The sequence below is a fragment of the Aspergillus foveolatus genome, assembly GCF_047715535.1.
Source record: "Aspergillus foveolatus strain CBS 279.81 unplaced genomic scaffold BDW70scaffold_187, whole genome shotgun sequence".
Lineage (NCBI taxonomy): Eukaryota > Fungi > Ascomycota > Eurotiomycetes > Eurotiales > Aspergillaceae > Aspergillus > Aspergillus foveolatus.
The window spans coordinates 1-15,741 of record NW_027396251.1 but is presented as its reverse complement, the minus strand read 5'-3'; the positions used below and the strand labels follow the sequence as shown (position 1 = coordinate 15,741).

Genomic DNA, 15,741 nt, shown 5'->3' with positions numbered 1-15,741 from the left:
GGGGGGACGGGTGATAGGGGTGGTGGTCAAGGGAACGCCGGCGATATAGGCGTTAAAGTGTTGCTGGGCCATATCAGCCAGGTCATTGCTGAGGGCTGCAAGGGCCGCAAGCTGGTGGGGGGCAAGGCCAGTGTTCTGATGTCGGTGTTTGTCGAGGAAAGCTGCTATAGGGCTGAAAATTTTCTGGCCCTCAGCAGCCCTGATAGTTGCTGCCATAGTTGTCTCTTGTAGCGCGGCTTGTAGAGCGCCGCCTGGCTTGGTGTTGAGCCGTGCCATTGCGGTGACGCGTCGAGACGCGTGTTTGTATGGCGGGCAGCGCGCGGCAGGCGGAGGGGGGGGGATGTCCCTTTCTCCGGGCACGGTGCCCAGAATGGGAGCTGTGTGTGCGAGATTGGCGAGATCTGTCGTTCTATTATCCTAAGCGGTTGCTTAGAATAACTGTGGTTTTGGTGCTGTCGCTATTTTAACCAGAGCTGCATTCCTGAATGGACTCAAGCAGTGTCGACGTCATGTGGAGAGAAAAGCAATGGGGCTGTCCCCCAATGACAATATGATGATAAAACATTGGATAAAATTACTGCAAGCACCGCGATTTGGCTCTACCTCGCCCACTTTCTACCAGGGACAAGCCCCCCCCCCCCCCCAAAACCTGCAAAGTCATTCAAAAATCCTTCTTATAACACTCCCCAGACTATATATCTCACCCTGTCTCAATCCACGCCGTGAATGACCAAGTGGGCGCTAATGAATGGTATATCCGGCAATGAGGCGGGAATTCTAGCAGTATCTAGCGGGTTGACATGAATTTAGCTTAGCAGTATACTTTTTACTGCTGGCGAGCTGGTAGTTCCTGCGGCGGTATTGATGGATTTACCGCATTGCTATCAGCTTCGTAAAGCTGCGCCTTTGATGGTGCCTCGTGAGCCAGCTCAGCAGGCATATAGCCAGGGGTGGAATGCTGTCTCTGGCGACGCCGTTTGAGCAGGTATGCGGCGCCTCCAAGGATTGCGACTGCAGCTACGACACCGATGACTATGCCAGCAATAGCACCACCGGACAAGGCAGAGGACGAATCATCATTGGGACTACTTGGTGGGGAGGTAGTCACGTCAGGTGTTGTGCTCGGGGTGGATATCAAGGTGGAGGAGGTAGCAGGAAGCAAGGACTGCGGATCAAAAGCCCAGGTGGTTGCGGATGGGGCCTCGGCGCTCAAGGAGGAGTATATGCCATTGAGAGTATTGCTGCTTATGTTCCCAAGTACGCTGCGTTCCTTGTTCCAACAAATATTAATCTGATTTTCCAAACTGGTGCAGTCTTCCCTATATTCTTGGTGAGAATGCATGCCATCAAGAAGTGCGCCAAGGGGGAAAATGGAGAAAAGACAATTTTTCATCAAGACAGCACCACGTTCGGCGCGAACTGGGGCAGAACCGCGTGCTGTTGTTATTGGCACAACTGGAGGGTGTTGACCAACATAAGGCCCCAACTCCAATATCATCCTTATAATCGCAGCAGTACAGTTTGCCTGTCTTCGGGTCGCTAGCACAAGCATTGGGGGGATTGCATGGTGAACTAAAGTCTTCAAATGTTGGGCAAATATGCTCGGTCACGTTTGAGGTGAAGTAATAGTCCTTGAAATGGGTCATCTTGGTGTTGAGACGGATTTCCGCAAGAGAAGATCAACTGCGAATTCAGGGTGGGCCTTTTATGTGCTCCGTAAGTGATTTCGGCGCAGCCCCTGCGCCAAGTTTGCCAAGGGTCGGGGCCATTTGACTCTTGAAGATCACGACTGTAGCCCGAGTCGTGAATCGCACTCAAATTGTATGTGACATGTGCTGTTTGGAGATTGCCATGGACAACAGACGTGAGCAGAACCCATATTATAACTGCTCCTTTTTCGCCACGCCATGCGGTTCCTAGAGTCGAGGACAAGTTGGTCAATATTATGGCCTTTGTCCGCGTACCAAGCTGAAGCTGTTAGCTGAGTACGACGCCGATCTTGCACGTGCTGGGCTCTCATAGGGCACTGGAGGAGGCTCAAGCACCTATTGCTGTTGGCCAAGTCCAAGAGGAATGATTGTGAAACACACACCCTTGCTTCCTTTGCCCCTCCCCACCCCCCTCAACCAAGTCTGTTATGCACACCCCAGACCTATCATTATTCAGTGTCACCAGCAAGGTGGGGCTGGGGGCGCATATTGAACCATACAAGATTCAGGGGAACCCAGGTTATGTGACTTGGCAATATTCCAGGTCACACCCTCAAAAAACTGATATGCAGATGATTGCAGTGGAGGGAAGAGGCGTCACAGATAGTAACATAATAGGACACCGACAAACCAGGCCAAGGCAGGGCAAATAGATGAGATTGTTTGATGCAATAAGATCCTGAATGACTTGGTATAGTGCTAACTTACTCTTCTACCTAATTTTATGTCACACACCTACTTTGCATAATTTGGGGTTTTGTTGATTAAAAGTTACTATTATAGAGGCTCGGTTATGCCTTTCTATGTAGACTAGATTCCTGAATAACCTGCAGGCAGAGGAAAAGTATAAGAGGTTACTTTCTGCCGCCAGAAAGCCAAAAGAAAAATAATGAAATATGACCTCCGCGGATAACTGTCTATAAATATAATTACTTTTTTTCTTACTAGGACTAGCCTTCTAGTCTACAACTAGACCAATTGTCTCCTTAGTGAGAACTTCCATGGGTATATCTGCCCTTATTTACACTGTCCATCTACTCCACGGTCATGCTTTCGTGCCCATCATCTGCTTCTCCACCTAAATTACTATTGCTGTTCTATAAACACAACGAATACTGCCTACCCCGTGGATTATCAAGGACCCTGGGTCTGGATAAAGGGAATGGCTGGTCCGAGGGTCACGCTGACCTGTGCATGCGCTTTGTGACATATAGAATGGACTGCATTTGCTCTGTACTTGAGCGTGAATGTTGATCAAAGCCCTGAATCAGGCACTCAAACGCGCCAATGCTTCATTGATGGTTTCTGTGCAAGTACCTCCCTACTTGATAGTGTCTTAATTCTATTTAATGCGAGTATCTGGGCCGTAGGGCTGCAGGGAGGTGGGGGAAAAGAGATCCTTTAAAATCATCCTTGTACTTGCCTCCTGCCTTGGGGAATTCCGATTATCAATAGCAACAGTGGGAGATAATGAGACTAGTAAAAGAATCAAGCTCTACTCGAGGCATACTCCTACCATTCCTTATTCAATGCCAGATGCATCACTGTAGTGCTAGTCTGGGTCAGGCTGTTCAAAACCTGAGTGGATGGACAATGGAGATGATACCGCAAGGGTCAGACAATAGGGCTCCTGTGGGTTGATCTAGTGATTAAAACTTTCTACCGCTCAGTGCGGTTCAAGCCATTGAAGTCAAAAGGAAAATCTGGTGCGATGAGGGTGGATGAGGATGGACTAATTTAGATCTACCCTTGCTAATGGCACTGATATAGTAGCTAATAACACTTTCATTACTCGGTACATATATAAAAAGAAAAAGGCTTCGAACTGGTCGAGGATAAAAGAACCCAGAATAGGGTACCAAGGTAGGGATACTGCCGGGCCAAAGGATATATAAACGGCGCACATGCTCTTGAGTTTATAATCTATTTCCAGTCTATTGTAACAGCTTAGCAATCTCAGTCTATCTTATCCGAAAGGCCCCTCCATTCCTTGACCACATGGAGTTGGAGCGCATCAAGAAAGCTAGCTACCGCCGCTGCCTTCTACTTCGATCAAGCTAATGTTCCCAACCTCTTCAGCTCGCTAGGCCTCGCTCTGGCTGGCAGCCTGGAGATCCTCAATAAAGCTGACTTTGTCATCCCTGCTGCCAAATGCCAGCTGCCAGTGAAACCTTGGTCACTGCCGGGTATCCCCTCTGCACAGACATCAGCTGTATTGAACTTCGTTTTGACCGAATCAACAACCACATTCGCGATGTAGGCATGATCATGAGCAAGAACCGCTTCCATCCAGTCCCAGCCGCGCATTTGCACCTCGAATCGGGCGAGTACCCACTGTCGCTGCATGTCCAGACCTCACTCCTTTGGTGACTACCAGAGTTACAGCCCAGTCCTCAGCTGCTGATGGCATGTTTTTGGGACATGGGCAATGGTCAACCGCGAAGACCTCAAAACGGGCCGGTAATTGAGTAACATCTAGTACCGGGGCTCATAACAAATAAAGTATAAATATTTTTCTGGCTTTCAACTCAGCTGTACTCTCGCCCTCGCCGAGACCGGCAGTTGTTTATAAATGTATAAGGTTTATAGTGAATACCATGGGTGTGAAACTGCAAAAGATAAATCTAAATTAAGAGCAAGGTTAAGATTGCTTAACTGGATGCCGGGTATAATCCTTGGGGAGCGTAAAATCCATCGATTACTGTTAGTAGAAGCCCAAAGTCATTTAAAGCATTAAATAGGCTGTGACAATATTTACTTCCCAGTATCATGATTTCGGCCGTTTCTTCATGTGCCTAATTACAAGTCCTTGGATATTTTTGTCAAGGCTTCCAGCGGAGTCTCATCTTACCCATGGTTCAAGCTCATCCCATTCGTGGCTCAAACTCATGTCAGACCACTGTATGTTGTCATATCATCTTGGCATTGTCTTTACGTAGAAGGTTATTAGCAGCAGATTCAGAAGATGAGATGGGAAGAAGCAAGGATTAGCCTCTGATAATCTTGCTATTAAGTTTGAGCTTACCCTACCGCTGGTGATGCTTCACCTGATCAAGCCTCGTGCATATCCAGTACTCCGGGCCCTTGTCAATTTTACAGGTTGTCTCAAAGCCAAATCAGTGAAATACATAGGTCTATGCAATATAATAGGTGACTATTATAATCTACAGGCAGATGGCATCTGGGCGACCCAGTCTATAATATATTTTTTTCTTTTCTTGGAACTAGGGTCCTACGTGTGACAGGCAGTTCCCAAGTATACTACTATGTCTATGACACAACTATCATGCAGCCTTTTCGCGGCTGGGAAAACCTATTTATACCAGGCATCTACTGTACTTTTGGTACTGTTAAAGGAGTGAAGGAGCGAAGGATCTCATCAAATTCAACTACCTCGTCTTCATCAACAATCATCATTACCTTCATCATATTATTGATCGTCTTATCTATCCCTAATTATCACCGTTCAGACATTATGGAAAATGAAACACAAGAGCTGCCACGCAAGAAGCGAATCATTCTCTGTGCAGACGGGACATGGCTTGCATCTAACCGGGGGAACGAATCTATTCCATCGAATGTTGCTAAGCTGGCTCGAGCCATTGCAACAACTGGCCTTCAGAGCAAAAAATCCGATACTAAAATTGAAACGGTTCTGAAGCAGATTGTGTTCTATCAATCAGGCATTGGAAGTGGTGATCTCCCATTGGAGAGAGCTCTCTCTGGTAACGTAACGCCTGAACTTCCTCTTTACAGCTTTCTTCGGACCGGAGTTGATAATCTCTCTTCTATTTCTATCTCCAGGTGGCCTCGGCTGGGGTCTTGAGGACGATGTGTGTCAGATCTATGATTTCATCTCCAATAACTATGACCCTGGTGATGAGTTGTTCTTCTTCGGCTTCTCGAGAGGCGCGTTCACCGTGCGTTCAGTTGCCGGCCTTGTCAGCGATGTGGGAGTCCTCTCTTCAGACCAAATGTCAAATTTTCCAGAGCTGTGGAAAGCCTACCGCAAAAATACAGATGGCGAGCCATTCAACAAGTCAGATTGGTTCAAAGAACACGGCCATAAGCTGAAACAGGATAAGGTCGACATCAAGGTTATCGGAGTTTGGGACACTGTTGGAGCTCTGGTATTTTATGCAGCCTGGCATATATCAACCATTTTCCATTTTTATTAACTGACACTACTATTGAAAGGGAATTCCCGAGTGGCCGTTAGTGAGGCTCGGAAGAGCAATCGGCCTTCCAATCAACAAGGAGTACGAATTCCATAACACAAATTTATCAAGCAGTTAGTATAGGGCCATCTGTGAAACCCTCGAGCAGTAGAGAAGCGAAGCTGACTGGCACTTGTAACAGACATTGAATATGCTTTTCAAGCTCTCGCGCTTGATGAAACCCGATTTGTTTTCCCCCCTTCAGTCTGGCACAAGGCTGCTACTGGTGGTCCCAAGGAAGAACTGTGCAGTGCTGGTTTCCTGGCGTTCATGGTAATATTGGTGGCTGTGAGAGGGAACAGATCGGTGCCAACACATTTGCATGGATGGCAAGTTTGCGTTCTTCTACTTAGTCCTCCAGTTACTGACCCAGCCAGGTGGACAAACTCTCAGGCATGCTTACCTTTGAGAACGACGCAATCCAGCACTTTATAGATGAATACAAAAGTATTCCCGGTACTACTAGCGACAGCTGGGGTTGTTGGCCGATTGCTGCTAACGGGGGCCCTTTATTGGCTCTTGGGAAGAGGGACCGCACTCCAGGTGAATATAAGGATAATGCTGGCGACACAAAGGGCGAAGCAAAGAAGTCTTTCGAGACTTTCGAGACTTTCCATCCAATGGTACGGAAACGCAAAGGGCAGGTCAATGGATGGTGCCCCGGATCGCTGAATGGATTTAACAAGCAGCAAAACCACGAGAATCGCTGGTGTTGGAAGAAGGACAACGGGATAGCTATACTAGAGGATGATGTGATGTTTAAAGAAAGGAAGATGGTTGTTGCTTATGCGCAGGGCAGTGATGTGAAGTATGATGCTCGTGGGAGCCTGTCGAGAGAGCTGTGCCCGAAGAAAATCGTGAAGGAACTGGAGAGTACTAGTGATACTGTCAGGGCAGTACTGTGACACACAGAGGTCGTGAGTTTGTCAAGAGGACTGTGTCCGAATATAATCGTGAACGAACTGGAGAGTACTAGTGATCATGGTTATCCCAACGCAGGCTGAAGATCAGGGGAGAATGGTTCTGCAATTTACCCGATCGACGATCAAAAGTTGTTAATTACTTCTCAGAATGAATGCAATCTATCACTGAATCCGCTCAAAGAAATGTGGTGGTAGATTGCTACCACTAGCCCATACTTGAAAATCCATGTTCCCACTTTGGCGAGCTAGACCTAAATACTTGCCATGCACTCGGATGACTAGCGGCAGGCAACTCTTGCACTAAGTTTGAGATGTGATAGAGGGGGTACCATGATGTCTAGGGTGCAATCGTAAGACCAATGGGTGTTGCCCAGCATACAGCATGGTATCTTTTCAAGGTTAGAAGCTGATAGTGCTGGCATTTTGGGCTTATTGATATCATAGTCTTGCCAACCTGATCCTCAGAACCTGGCAAGGCAGGAGATGTCGATAGATGCAGGCCAGAGGGTGTATTGTCCACCCTATTGTTGATATCAACTAATATTATCTTGTCGGTTCTATACGCATGTGGGTTACTAGTATTTGTAAGCCGTCAGAGCAGGGATATTGATAGCTGTTCTATCGATCTATGTGACTCCATGATAACATTACTAGTACAGTAATCTGATAGGTTCTGGGTCGGCCTCGTAGGGAGACCTCATGGCCCCAATTGTAATCCATTAGTGGATATAACTATATTATAAAGCCGTGGGATGCTGCCGTCAATCCTGCAACGTGGCTGAGTGAACGATCCTTGCCTTATAATATCAGTATATTATACCCCGCTTACACAGCCACCGACCAGATTGTCCAAATAGCAGCTTTGCCCCTTGTGAACTCCACAACTTTGTCTCACGCTTAGCTGCCGTAATATACCCATCCTTCAACAATCGGCTGCGCCATGGGCACAAAAAGACTAACAGCGGAGGAGTACACGGTAGCCTGGATCAGTCCACTGGAAGTCGAGCAAACGGCAGCTCTACTCATGGTGGACGAAGAGCACGAACGCCTCCCGCAAGCAGCCGCAGACCCAACAGTTTACCACCTGGGAAGAATCGGACACCAAAATGTCGTTATCGCCGGCCTTCCCAGCACGGGAAACGCATCCGCAGCCACTGTGGTAACACACATGCGGCGCAGCTTTCCCAATCTAAGATTCGGAATCCTGGTCGGGATCGGAGGTGGCGTTCCTCAGCAGACAGACGAGGGTGATGAAGGGGGCATACGGCTTGGAGACGTGGTTGTGAGCAAGCCGAGTGGCTCCCATTCCGGTGCTGTGCAGTACGACAGGGGAAAAGCAGAAGTCGGGCAGTTTGTGCGCACGGGATATCTCACGCCTCCACCAGCGGTGTTGCTGAATGCAGCGCAGATGCTGGCTGCAAAACGTGCGACTGGCCAGGTTGACCCGATCAAAAAGCATCTAGATCGCATAGACACAAGCCGACCGCAGCTGCGTCGATACCAATATCCTGGCATTGGGCACGACGTCCTTCACTCTGCGAACTGCGACCCCGTTAGACCCGCGAGCGAGTGTGGGTGTGCTACGACGAGAGGTCAGGGGCTTACGGTGCAGCGAATGGGGCTACTCATGGATAGTATAAGCGATCGTGACCAAAGCAGAGAGGGCACTTTTATTGTTGTCCACCGCGGAACAATAGCGTCTGGCGAGATGGTGATTAAAAATGGATTGCTCCGGGACTACCTGGCCCGGCAGCACAATGTTTATTGCTTCGAAACTGAAGCTGCCGGTGCTATGAATGACTTTCCCTGCCTTGTTGTCCGCGGTGTGTCGGATTACTGTGACGCCTATAAGAACAATATATGGCATGGCTATGCGGCAGCAGTGGCAGCAGCTTACGCCCGGGAACTGTTCTTCCACATGCCAATCAACATTGTGTGAGTAGAGGAAGATATGGAACGCGCCGTTAAACGAAGCTGATGTCTCGAGGCACAACATAGAGAGCCACCGCTATCCACAAGCCATTCTCAGGATCTGATATACCTGGGAACTGCCCCTACTGGGAGGCCCGACGTGCGCGAGATTGCGCAATGGCTGAGTGATCTTGATTTTGGCCTGCGGCATAACGACATACGCTGTCGCCGTCAGCCAGGGACGGGACAATGGCTTCTGGAATCAGCAGAATTTTCTGCGTGGATGGGATCGTCTCAGAATCTTGTGTTCTGTTCAGGAATGCCTGGTGCAGGAAAGACATTCCTGGGCAGCCTTGTAGTAGACCACTTGACGGAGCAATTCTGCTCAAGCGGAAATTACGAGGCGGCTATCGTCTGCATTTACTGTGACTACAGGACCCAAGAAGAGCAACATGCTGAGCTTGTGCTGAGAAACCTGGCAAAACAGCTCCTTTTGCAGGTCCGGGGACCTGTACCTGACGTCACTGAAAGACTCTATCTCAAGTACACTGGCGGGAGGCTGCGTCCGACTGTCCATGAGCTGTTGCGGCACTGCAGTCAGCTCTTAGCGCTATTCAAAACGTCTTTCGTGGTTATCGACGGCCTGGATGAACATGATGTTGTTGAGCGTAGGGATCTATTACATTATATCTTCCAACTTTACCAAAGTACTCTTCGCCTCAAGATCTTCGCGACCAGTCGGCCAATCCCTGAGATCAAGGAGGAATTCATCTCACGAGGGGCTGCTGAGATTGAGATTCAAGCTAGTGGCCAGGACATTGCGGTATATCTGCAAGCGAAGATGCACCGGCTGCCTTCATGGGCCCTGAGAGTGCCTGGCCTGTTTGAAGATACTGTGAACTCTATAACGCGTGCTTCGCAGGGAATGTGAGACTTGCTGACGCTTACTTTTATCTTATCCCAGCTGATAGCTGCTGCAGGTTTTTGCTCGTCCATCTGCTCTTTGAATCCCTGCTCCATACAACAAGCCTCAAGGCGTTCAAGCGAGCCCTCAACGATCTTCCGATGGGTATCAATGCTGTATATCGGCAGATTGAACACAGGATTCAAAACCAAAACCCCGAACACTGTTCTCTCGCGCGGTTTATACTTGATTGGATCACCTTTGCCACCAGGGTGGTCACCGTCAGGGAGCTGCAAACAGCACTTTCACTTGAAATCACCGGGGAGGCCTTGGATGATGAAGGTTTTCCGGAGCTGGATACGATCCTTGCTGTATGCTGTGGCTTGATTGAAGTCGACAGGATTGCCCAGACGGTCCGATACGCGCACTATACAGCCAAGCAGTATTTCGAAAGCTCCCTGGATGAACATAATGTCCACCCAAGGCTCGCAAAGACCTGCCTTGTATATCTGTCATTAGAAGTCTTTGCAACAGGGGCATGCTCCGACGACGACGCCTTCGAGACACGGCTACACTCATACTCCATGTACAACTATGCCTCCCAGGCATGGGGGCACCATGCCAAAAGCCAGTGCCCTGAGCTGCTGGAGCGTATTTTTCTCTTTCTCTCCAACAAAAAAGCACTTGAAAGTGCTTCGCAAGCCTTGACGGCTTCCAAGCTATACCCAGATGACGTGGGCTATAGCCAGCGGGTACCAAAGTCAGTGACGCCAGCACATCTGGTGTCGTATTTCGGACTCGAAAAAGCTGCCCGTCAGCTTTCAAAGACCTTTGCAAACACCGATTTTTTCATGTGTGACTCGGAGGGCAAGACATCCCTGGCCTGGGCAGCACAGAACGGACACGTTGCCGTTGTCGAGTATATACTCAGTCAAAATAACTCCACCCTTCGCGTCAGGGACCGTACTGGCAGCAGCCCATTGCTACTTGCGGCACAGAGAGGCCACACTCCAGTGGTTTGCAGATTGCTACACCATGACCCGATGACTTCCAATGTGCCCGATTACTTCCAGCGAACCCCTCTGTGGCACGCTGCCGACAAGGGTCACGTATCGGTCGTGGACGCGCTCCTCAGCAGCGGCGGTCCCTCGATACACATAGACGCCAAAGATATAGACGGCTGCACACCTCTTATTCGATCCTCTGCAAATGGCCACACAAACGTTGTCGCGCGACTAGTCGCATCCGGGGCGGACGTGAACGCGCGCGAAGCTCGCTACGGACGAACGGGGTTCATTTGGGCCTCGCTGGAGGGTCACAGCGAGATTGTGCATGTTTTTATGAACACTCAGTCTGTCGAGTGGGATGCACTGGATCTGGATGGCCGGTCAGCGCTGTGGTGGGCGTCGGAGGAGGGGCATACGGCGGTTTTGTGTCAGTTGCTGTCCTTGTCTACTATCAGAGCGGGCACAAATCATTTGGACACCTTGCTTCAGAGGAGTATGTTATCCCGAGCTTGCGAGCGCGGCGATGCAGCCATGGTCGCACTTCTTATGGGCGTAGAATCCACCGATCCGAATTTGCGTGATGAAGACGGGCTAGTGCCGCTTGCTTGGGCGGCACGGGGAGGTCATAACGAGATTGTTTCCATGCTCCTAGAGACAGGTAGAGCCGATATTAACGCCCAGTCCCTGGAGCCCGTGTCGTTGACAATGGCTATGGAGGAGAAAACCACCTCACAGTTTAGTCCCTCCCGACGAAAAGGTCAAACCCCTGTATCTCATGCCGCCGAAATGGGTCACCAAAAGATAGTCCAGATACTGTTGGACCACGAGGCAGATATTAATGCCCCGGACAGATTTGGGAAGACTCCTCTCCTGTACGCTTTGGAAAGTGATAACTTGGATATGATGAGCCTGCTTTTGTCCCGGGGCGCCAATCCAAACCGGTTCAACCACGAAGGGGAAACGCCTTTGACCTTGGCCGTAAAGGGTAAAAAGACACAGGTGGTTAGGTTATTGCTCGCAAACCATGAAATTGACCCATCCATCCAGCACCGGTCTGGCCACAGCGCGGTCTGGTGGGCAATCGTGAACGATGATATCGCGATGCTCGATATGCTGCAACATGGCGGGCGCGTGGATCGGAATCTGCGTGAAGATGCTACGCTGCTGCCCATGGCAGCGCGAATAGGGAACAAAGCGGCCGTTAGATGGCTGATAAGCCTGGAAGACCTGATTGATCCCGATCGGGCCATGCCAGCGGATGGACGGTCAGCGCTATGCTGTGCCGCATTTGGGGGCCACGGGGACGTCGTGAGGCTTCTTCTAGAAACGGGCAGAGTTGACACGGGCCGAAAAGATAACCATGGTAGATCGGTGCTGTCGTGGGCTACGACTAGGGAGACTACCCAGGTTTTACTTGACGCCGGGGCGGATCCGAATGAGCGAGACCATGAGGGCAGGACACCACTATCATATGCGGTTCAAGAGAACCAGCGAGATAAAGTGGAGGCCCTCCTTCAGGATCCGAGGACCAACGTCAATCTGGGTGACAGTGCCGGAAATACGCCCATGTTCTACGTGGGTGGTCAGCTTGCTGAGGCTTCGCATGGCGATATGGTTACTGCGAATCTGCAAACGGGTATTCCAGAAAATACGATGCTCGACGCAAAGGAAACAGAAGCCCAGAGCATGGCGGAGCTTCTCATCGGCCATGGTGCAGACCACCATGCCACCAATCTAGATGGATGCACGGCATTGTTTTTTGCTGTTCGTTTTCAGCGTAGGGGCCTTGCAGTGGTCCTGCAGCGGCAGGGTCTGGCTTTGAACATGTTAGAGTATGAGATGATAAGAAACTTGTATTCGTCAGAGCACTCGGGCCACGAGACGTACTGGCCGGATCCAGATATGGATCTGGCTCAAGCGGATTTGAGTAGCCGAATTAGAGAGCAGTGGGTGAAGGTTATGAACGAAGATCACGGTCTCAATGGACCCGACAGGGAAACCGAACCCAGAAACATTGATCTGCTTCCCTGGGGGCTAACTTGGCCAGATAATCTCGACGACCTTCGTTCGCAGCCTCCACTGGGCTCTGCTGGGGTCATGGGGTTGCACGAAGTAGGGCTCTCACACCAACGGCTGTCCAGTTCTTCGAATCAATGGCAGCGCATATTTGGAGAGGAAGGTAGTTTTGAATCCTTCCGAGACGATTTAGAAGAAGCGCACCAGGAAAAGCGCATTAGAGAAATGCCGGGGTTTTTTAAGGCCCCTACGCTAGGGAGGCGATTTCCTAGGAGCAATAAATAGGGCTTGGTGTAGTCCAGCCCCGTTGTGTATCCCCAGTAACTCCTTTCTGTTCTAGAGAGTACTTCACCCCTTACCCTGTACCTACGCACTACGAGCCATGTGTCTTTCAGTCTGGGCTACTTCATAGTCGTAGCCCAGACATGTGAGTGGGTATTGCTGGTACTTATGGGATCAGTAGGTAGGCCGCGGAGGATTGGGCATGAGATAGTCTCTTGAGAACTATTTCACCTGGCTGTTGGACTACCCTTTACTCCCCTGTTCCTCAATTATTTGATTTCTCTGTATAAGCAGCCATGCTTGAGTGTTTTCGCCGTCGTACCGGGCACCTTGCCCTCGCCTTCCCCGTTTGAGTGACCATTTTCGTGGTAAGTAGCATATCGAACTCCAGCGCGTGGCGAACAAGGTATCCTGTCTGCTTAACTCTACGAAACATATATATTCTGGCGACATGGCCGACATGGCAATAGACTGCACTATATGAGTTAGTCTATATTCTCCGGGGGGCTATGCGTAATTACGATACACATGACCGCGAATTACTCGCTATTGTGGAAGGATTTCGGAAATGGAGGCATTACCTGCAAGGAGCAAAACACCAGATACTTGTGCAAAGTGATCACAAGAACCTAAAGTACTTCACAACGACCAAACAGCTTACTGGACGACAAGTACGATGGCACGAGGAATTGACCAAGTTCGACTTCAGAATTAAACATATTGAAGGAAAACAAAATGTTGCCGCCGATACTTTAAGCCGACGACCTGACTATGCAGTTGGAATCAAACAACCTGAATCAAACCTGCTACAGCAGAATGAGGACAGTACAATTCAATGCAATCGAAAAGCTGTGCTAGCCGCCATGATTGTTATGGAAGACAAGGACTTCCTAGAAAGACTGCAGAAAGCCACAGAAAAAGACGAATACCTAAAACGATGGAAAATCAACATGACCAATCTCACGGAAGAACAAGGACTGATACTATGGAACAGATCAATCATGGTACCTCAGGATATGGTGACGGAAGTAATTTATCTACATCATAACCCACCAACTGAAGGACACCAAGGGATTGGACAAACAATTGAAAAGATACAGCGAAACTACCTCTTTCCGAAAATGGAACAAGCAGTTAGGACTCATATCAACAGATTGACAAATACAACCAAAACAAACTATCAAATCACCAGCCATATGGAAAAATGCAAATTAGCAAAATACCAAAAGAAGCATGGAGCCACATCACTGTCGATTTTATTCAAGGATTGCCACCATCGAAAGATCCAATAACAGGGATCACCTATACAGACGCAATAATCACAGTGTGCAAACTCACAAAGTATACAATATTGAGACTGGTACAGAAAGATATGACAGCACAAAAGCTAGCACTACTGATACTACAAGAAGTCTTTATTTGGACAGGACTACCAAGGTATATTACATCAGATCAAGACAAACTGTTCACATTAAAATACTGGGAGACAATTACAGAAGCATGCAGAATTGAGCAAAGATTATCCACTGCCAACCACCAACAAACAGATAGACAATTAGAAAGAATGATTCAAACTGTTGAACAGTATCTACGACACTACCTGGATTGGAATCAAGACAACTGGATAGAATTGCTGCCAATGGCACAATTTGCCCTAAACATGCAAGGAATGCAACAACAGGTATGACGCCGCACATTGCAAACCTAGGACGGCAACCGAGAATGCATTGGATGAACCTACCAGTTTGAAAGGAAAGATCGGAAGCAGCCATTATACAAGCAAAAGATTTGGGAGTACTACACTCCACTATTGCTAGAGACATTGGATGGACTGAGGACTGAATGAAGTTTTACTATGACGAGAAACGTGAGGACACGCCTATTCTCAAAGAGGGGGATCGAGTTTACCTACTACGACGAACAATGGGACGGAAAAATTTCAATATTCAGAGCAAATGCCCAAGCAACAAACTCGATGCCGTGAAATATAGACCATTCCAAATTGCTAAAAAACTCGCCAACGACAATTACCGCTTGAAACTGCCTGAGAGGATGCAAGTATACCCAATATTCCATATATCATTACTGGAACCAACTGTCACGGGCGTAGGTAGTATTGTTTTCAACTAGCTGTCCTGTATTCACGAATATCAGAAGCTTAGAGAAACAAATAAAAGACAGAAACATGAACCCTCTCTCCTCCCTTTATCAACTTTTCTGGACATACGTCAACACTTTTGACTTTTCCGAACCTTGGTTCAGACAGATGTAACCTTGTTTAGACCTTTTGTAGTGAAATCCACGGTTGGTCAGAGGAAGTTGGCACAGAATAGAGAGAACTAAGTGATCGTTGTCTGAGGGAGCGAGCTCATGGACTTAGTTACAGAACAGAAAGATGGGAGATACACGTGTCATCTTATATAGCCCCTCAATATTGGAGTATCAGCTACTCCAACTCCAAGCACTTACTCCAACTCCAAGCACTTACTCCAACTCCAAGCACTTACTCCAACTCCAAGCACTTACTCCAACTCCAAGCGCTAAGCCATATTCATAACACCTTTGGTTGAGGGTATGACGGTTTGCTCAAACAAAGTCGTATTCTTGACTATGGCAGCGGTCGACGAGAATACAAAGCATGGTGGGGATGATGGAGGTCGGCCATGCGGGGTTATCTATGTGGAAAGGGATGGACAATTGTCATTATTGGATGGCCGACATGGCCGCCTATCTATATCTAGCTTACTGAATGATGACTAAGCGAGCTCGACC

At 48.7% G+C, this 15,741-nt stretch overlaps 3 protein-coding genes across 3 annotated transcripts; 2 read left to right on the top strand and 1 right to left on the bottom strand.

Moving 5' to 3' along the window:
- Nucleotides 1–826: 826 nt before the first annotated feature.
- On the bottom strand, nt 827–1,646 carry BDW70DRAFT_165059 (EGFR-like transmembrane domain-containing protein; the record flags this gene model as incomplete). Its single annotated transcript, XM_073741643.1, has 2 exons — nt 827–1,419; nt 1,475–1,646. 2 exons carry the CDS (start codon nt 1,644–1,646, stop codon nt 827–829), a joined length of 765 nt encoding a protein of 254 aa, XP_073590657.1.
- Nucleotides 1,647–5,184: 3,538 nt separating this feature from the next.
- On the top strand, nt 5,185–6,831 carry BDW70DRAFT_165058 (T6SS phospholipase effector Tle1-like catalytic domain-containing protein; the record flags this gene model as incomplete). The annotated part of the gene is made up of 5 exons (XM_073741642.1): nt 5,185–5,434; nt 5,514–5,839; nt 5,907–6,000; nt 6,069–6,199; nt 6,304–6,831. 5 exons carry the CDS (start codon nt 5,185–5,187, stop codon nt 6,829–6,831), a joined length of 1,329 nt encoding a protein of 442 aa, XP_073590656.1.
- A 958-nt stretch (nt 6,832–7,789) lies between these two features.
- On the top strand, nt 7,790–12,972 carry BDW70DRAFT_165057 (Pfs, NACHT and Ankyrin domain protein; the record flags this gene model as incomplete). The annotated part of the gene is made up of 3 exons (XM_073741641.1): nt 7,790–8,784; nt 8,848–9,687; nt 9,741–12,972. The coding sequence occupies 3 exons, from the start codon at nt 7,790–7,792 to the stop codon at nt 12,970–12,972; spliced, it is 5,067 nt and encodes a 1,688-aa protein (XP_073590655.1).
- Between the last annotated feature and the right edge of the window lie 2,769 nt (nt 12,973–15,741).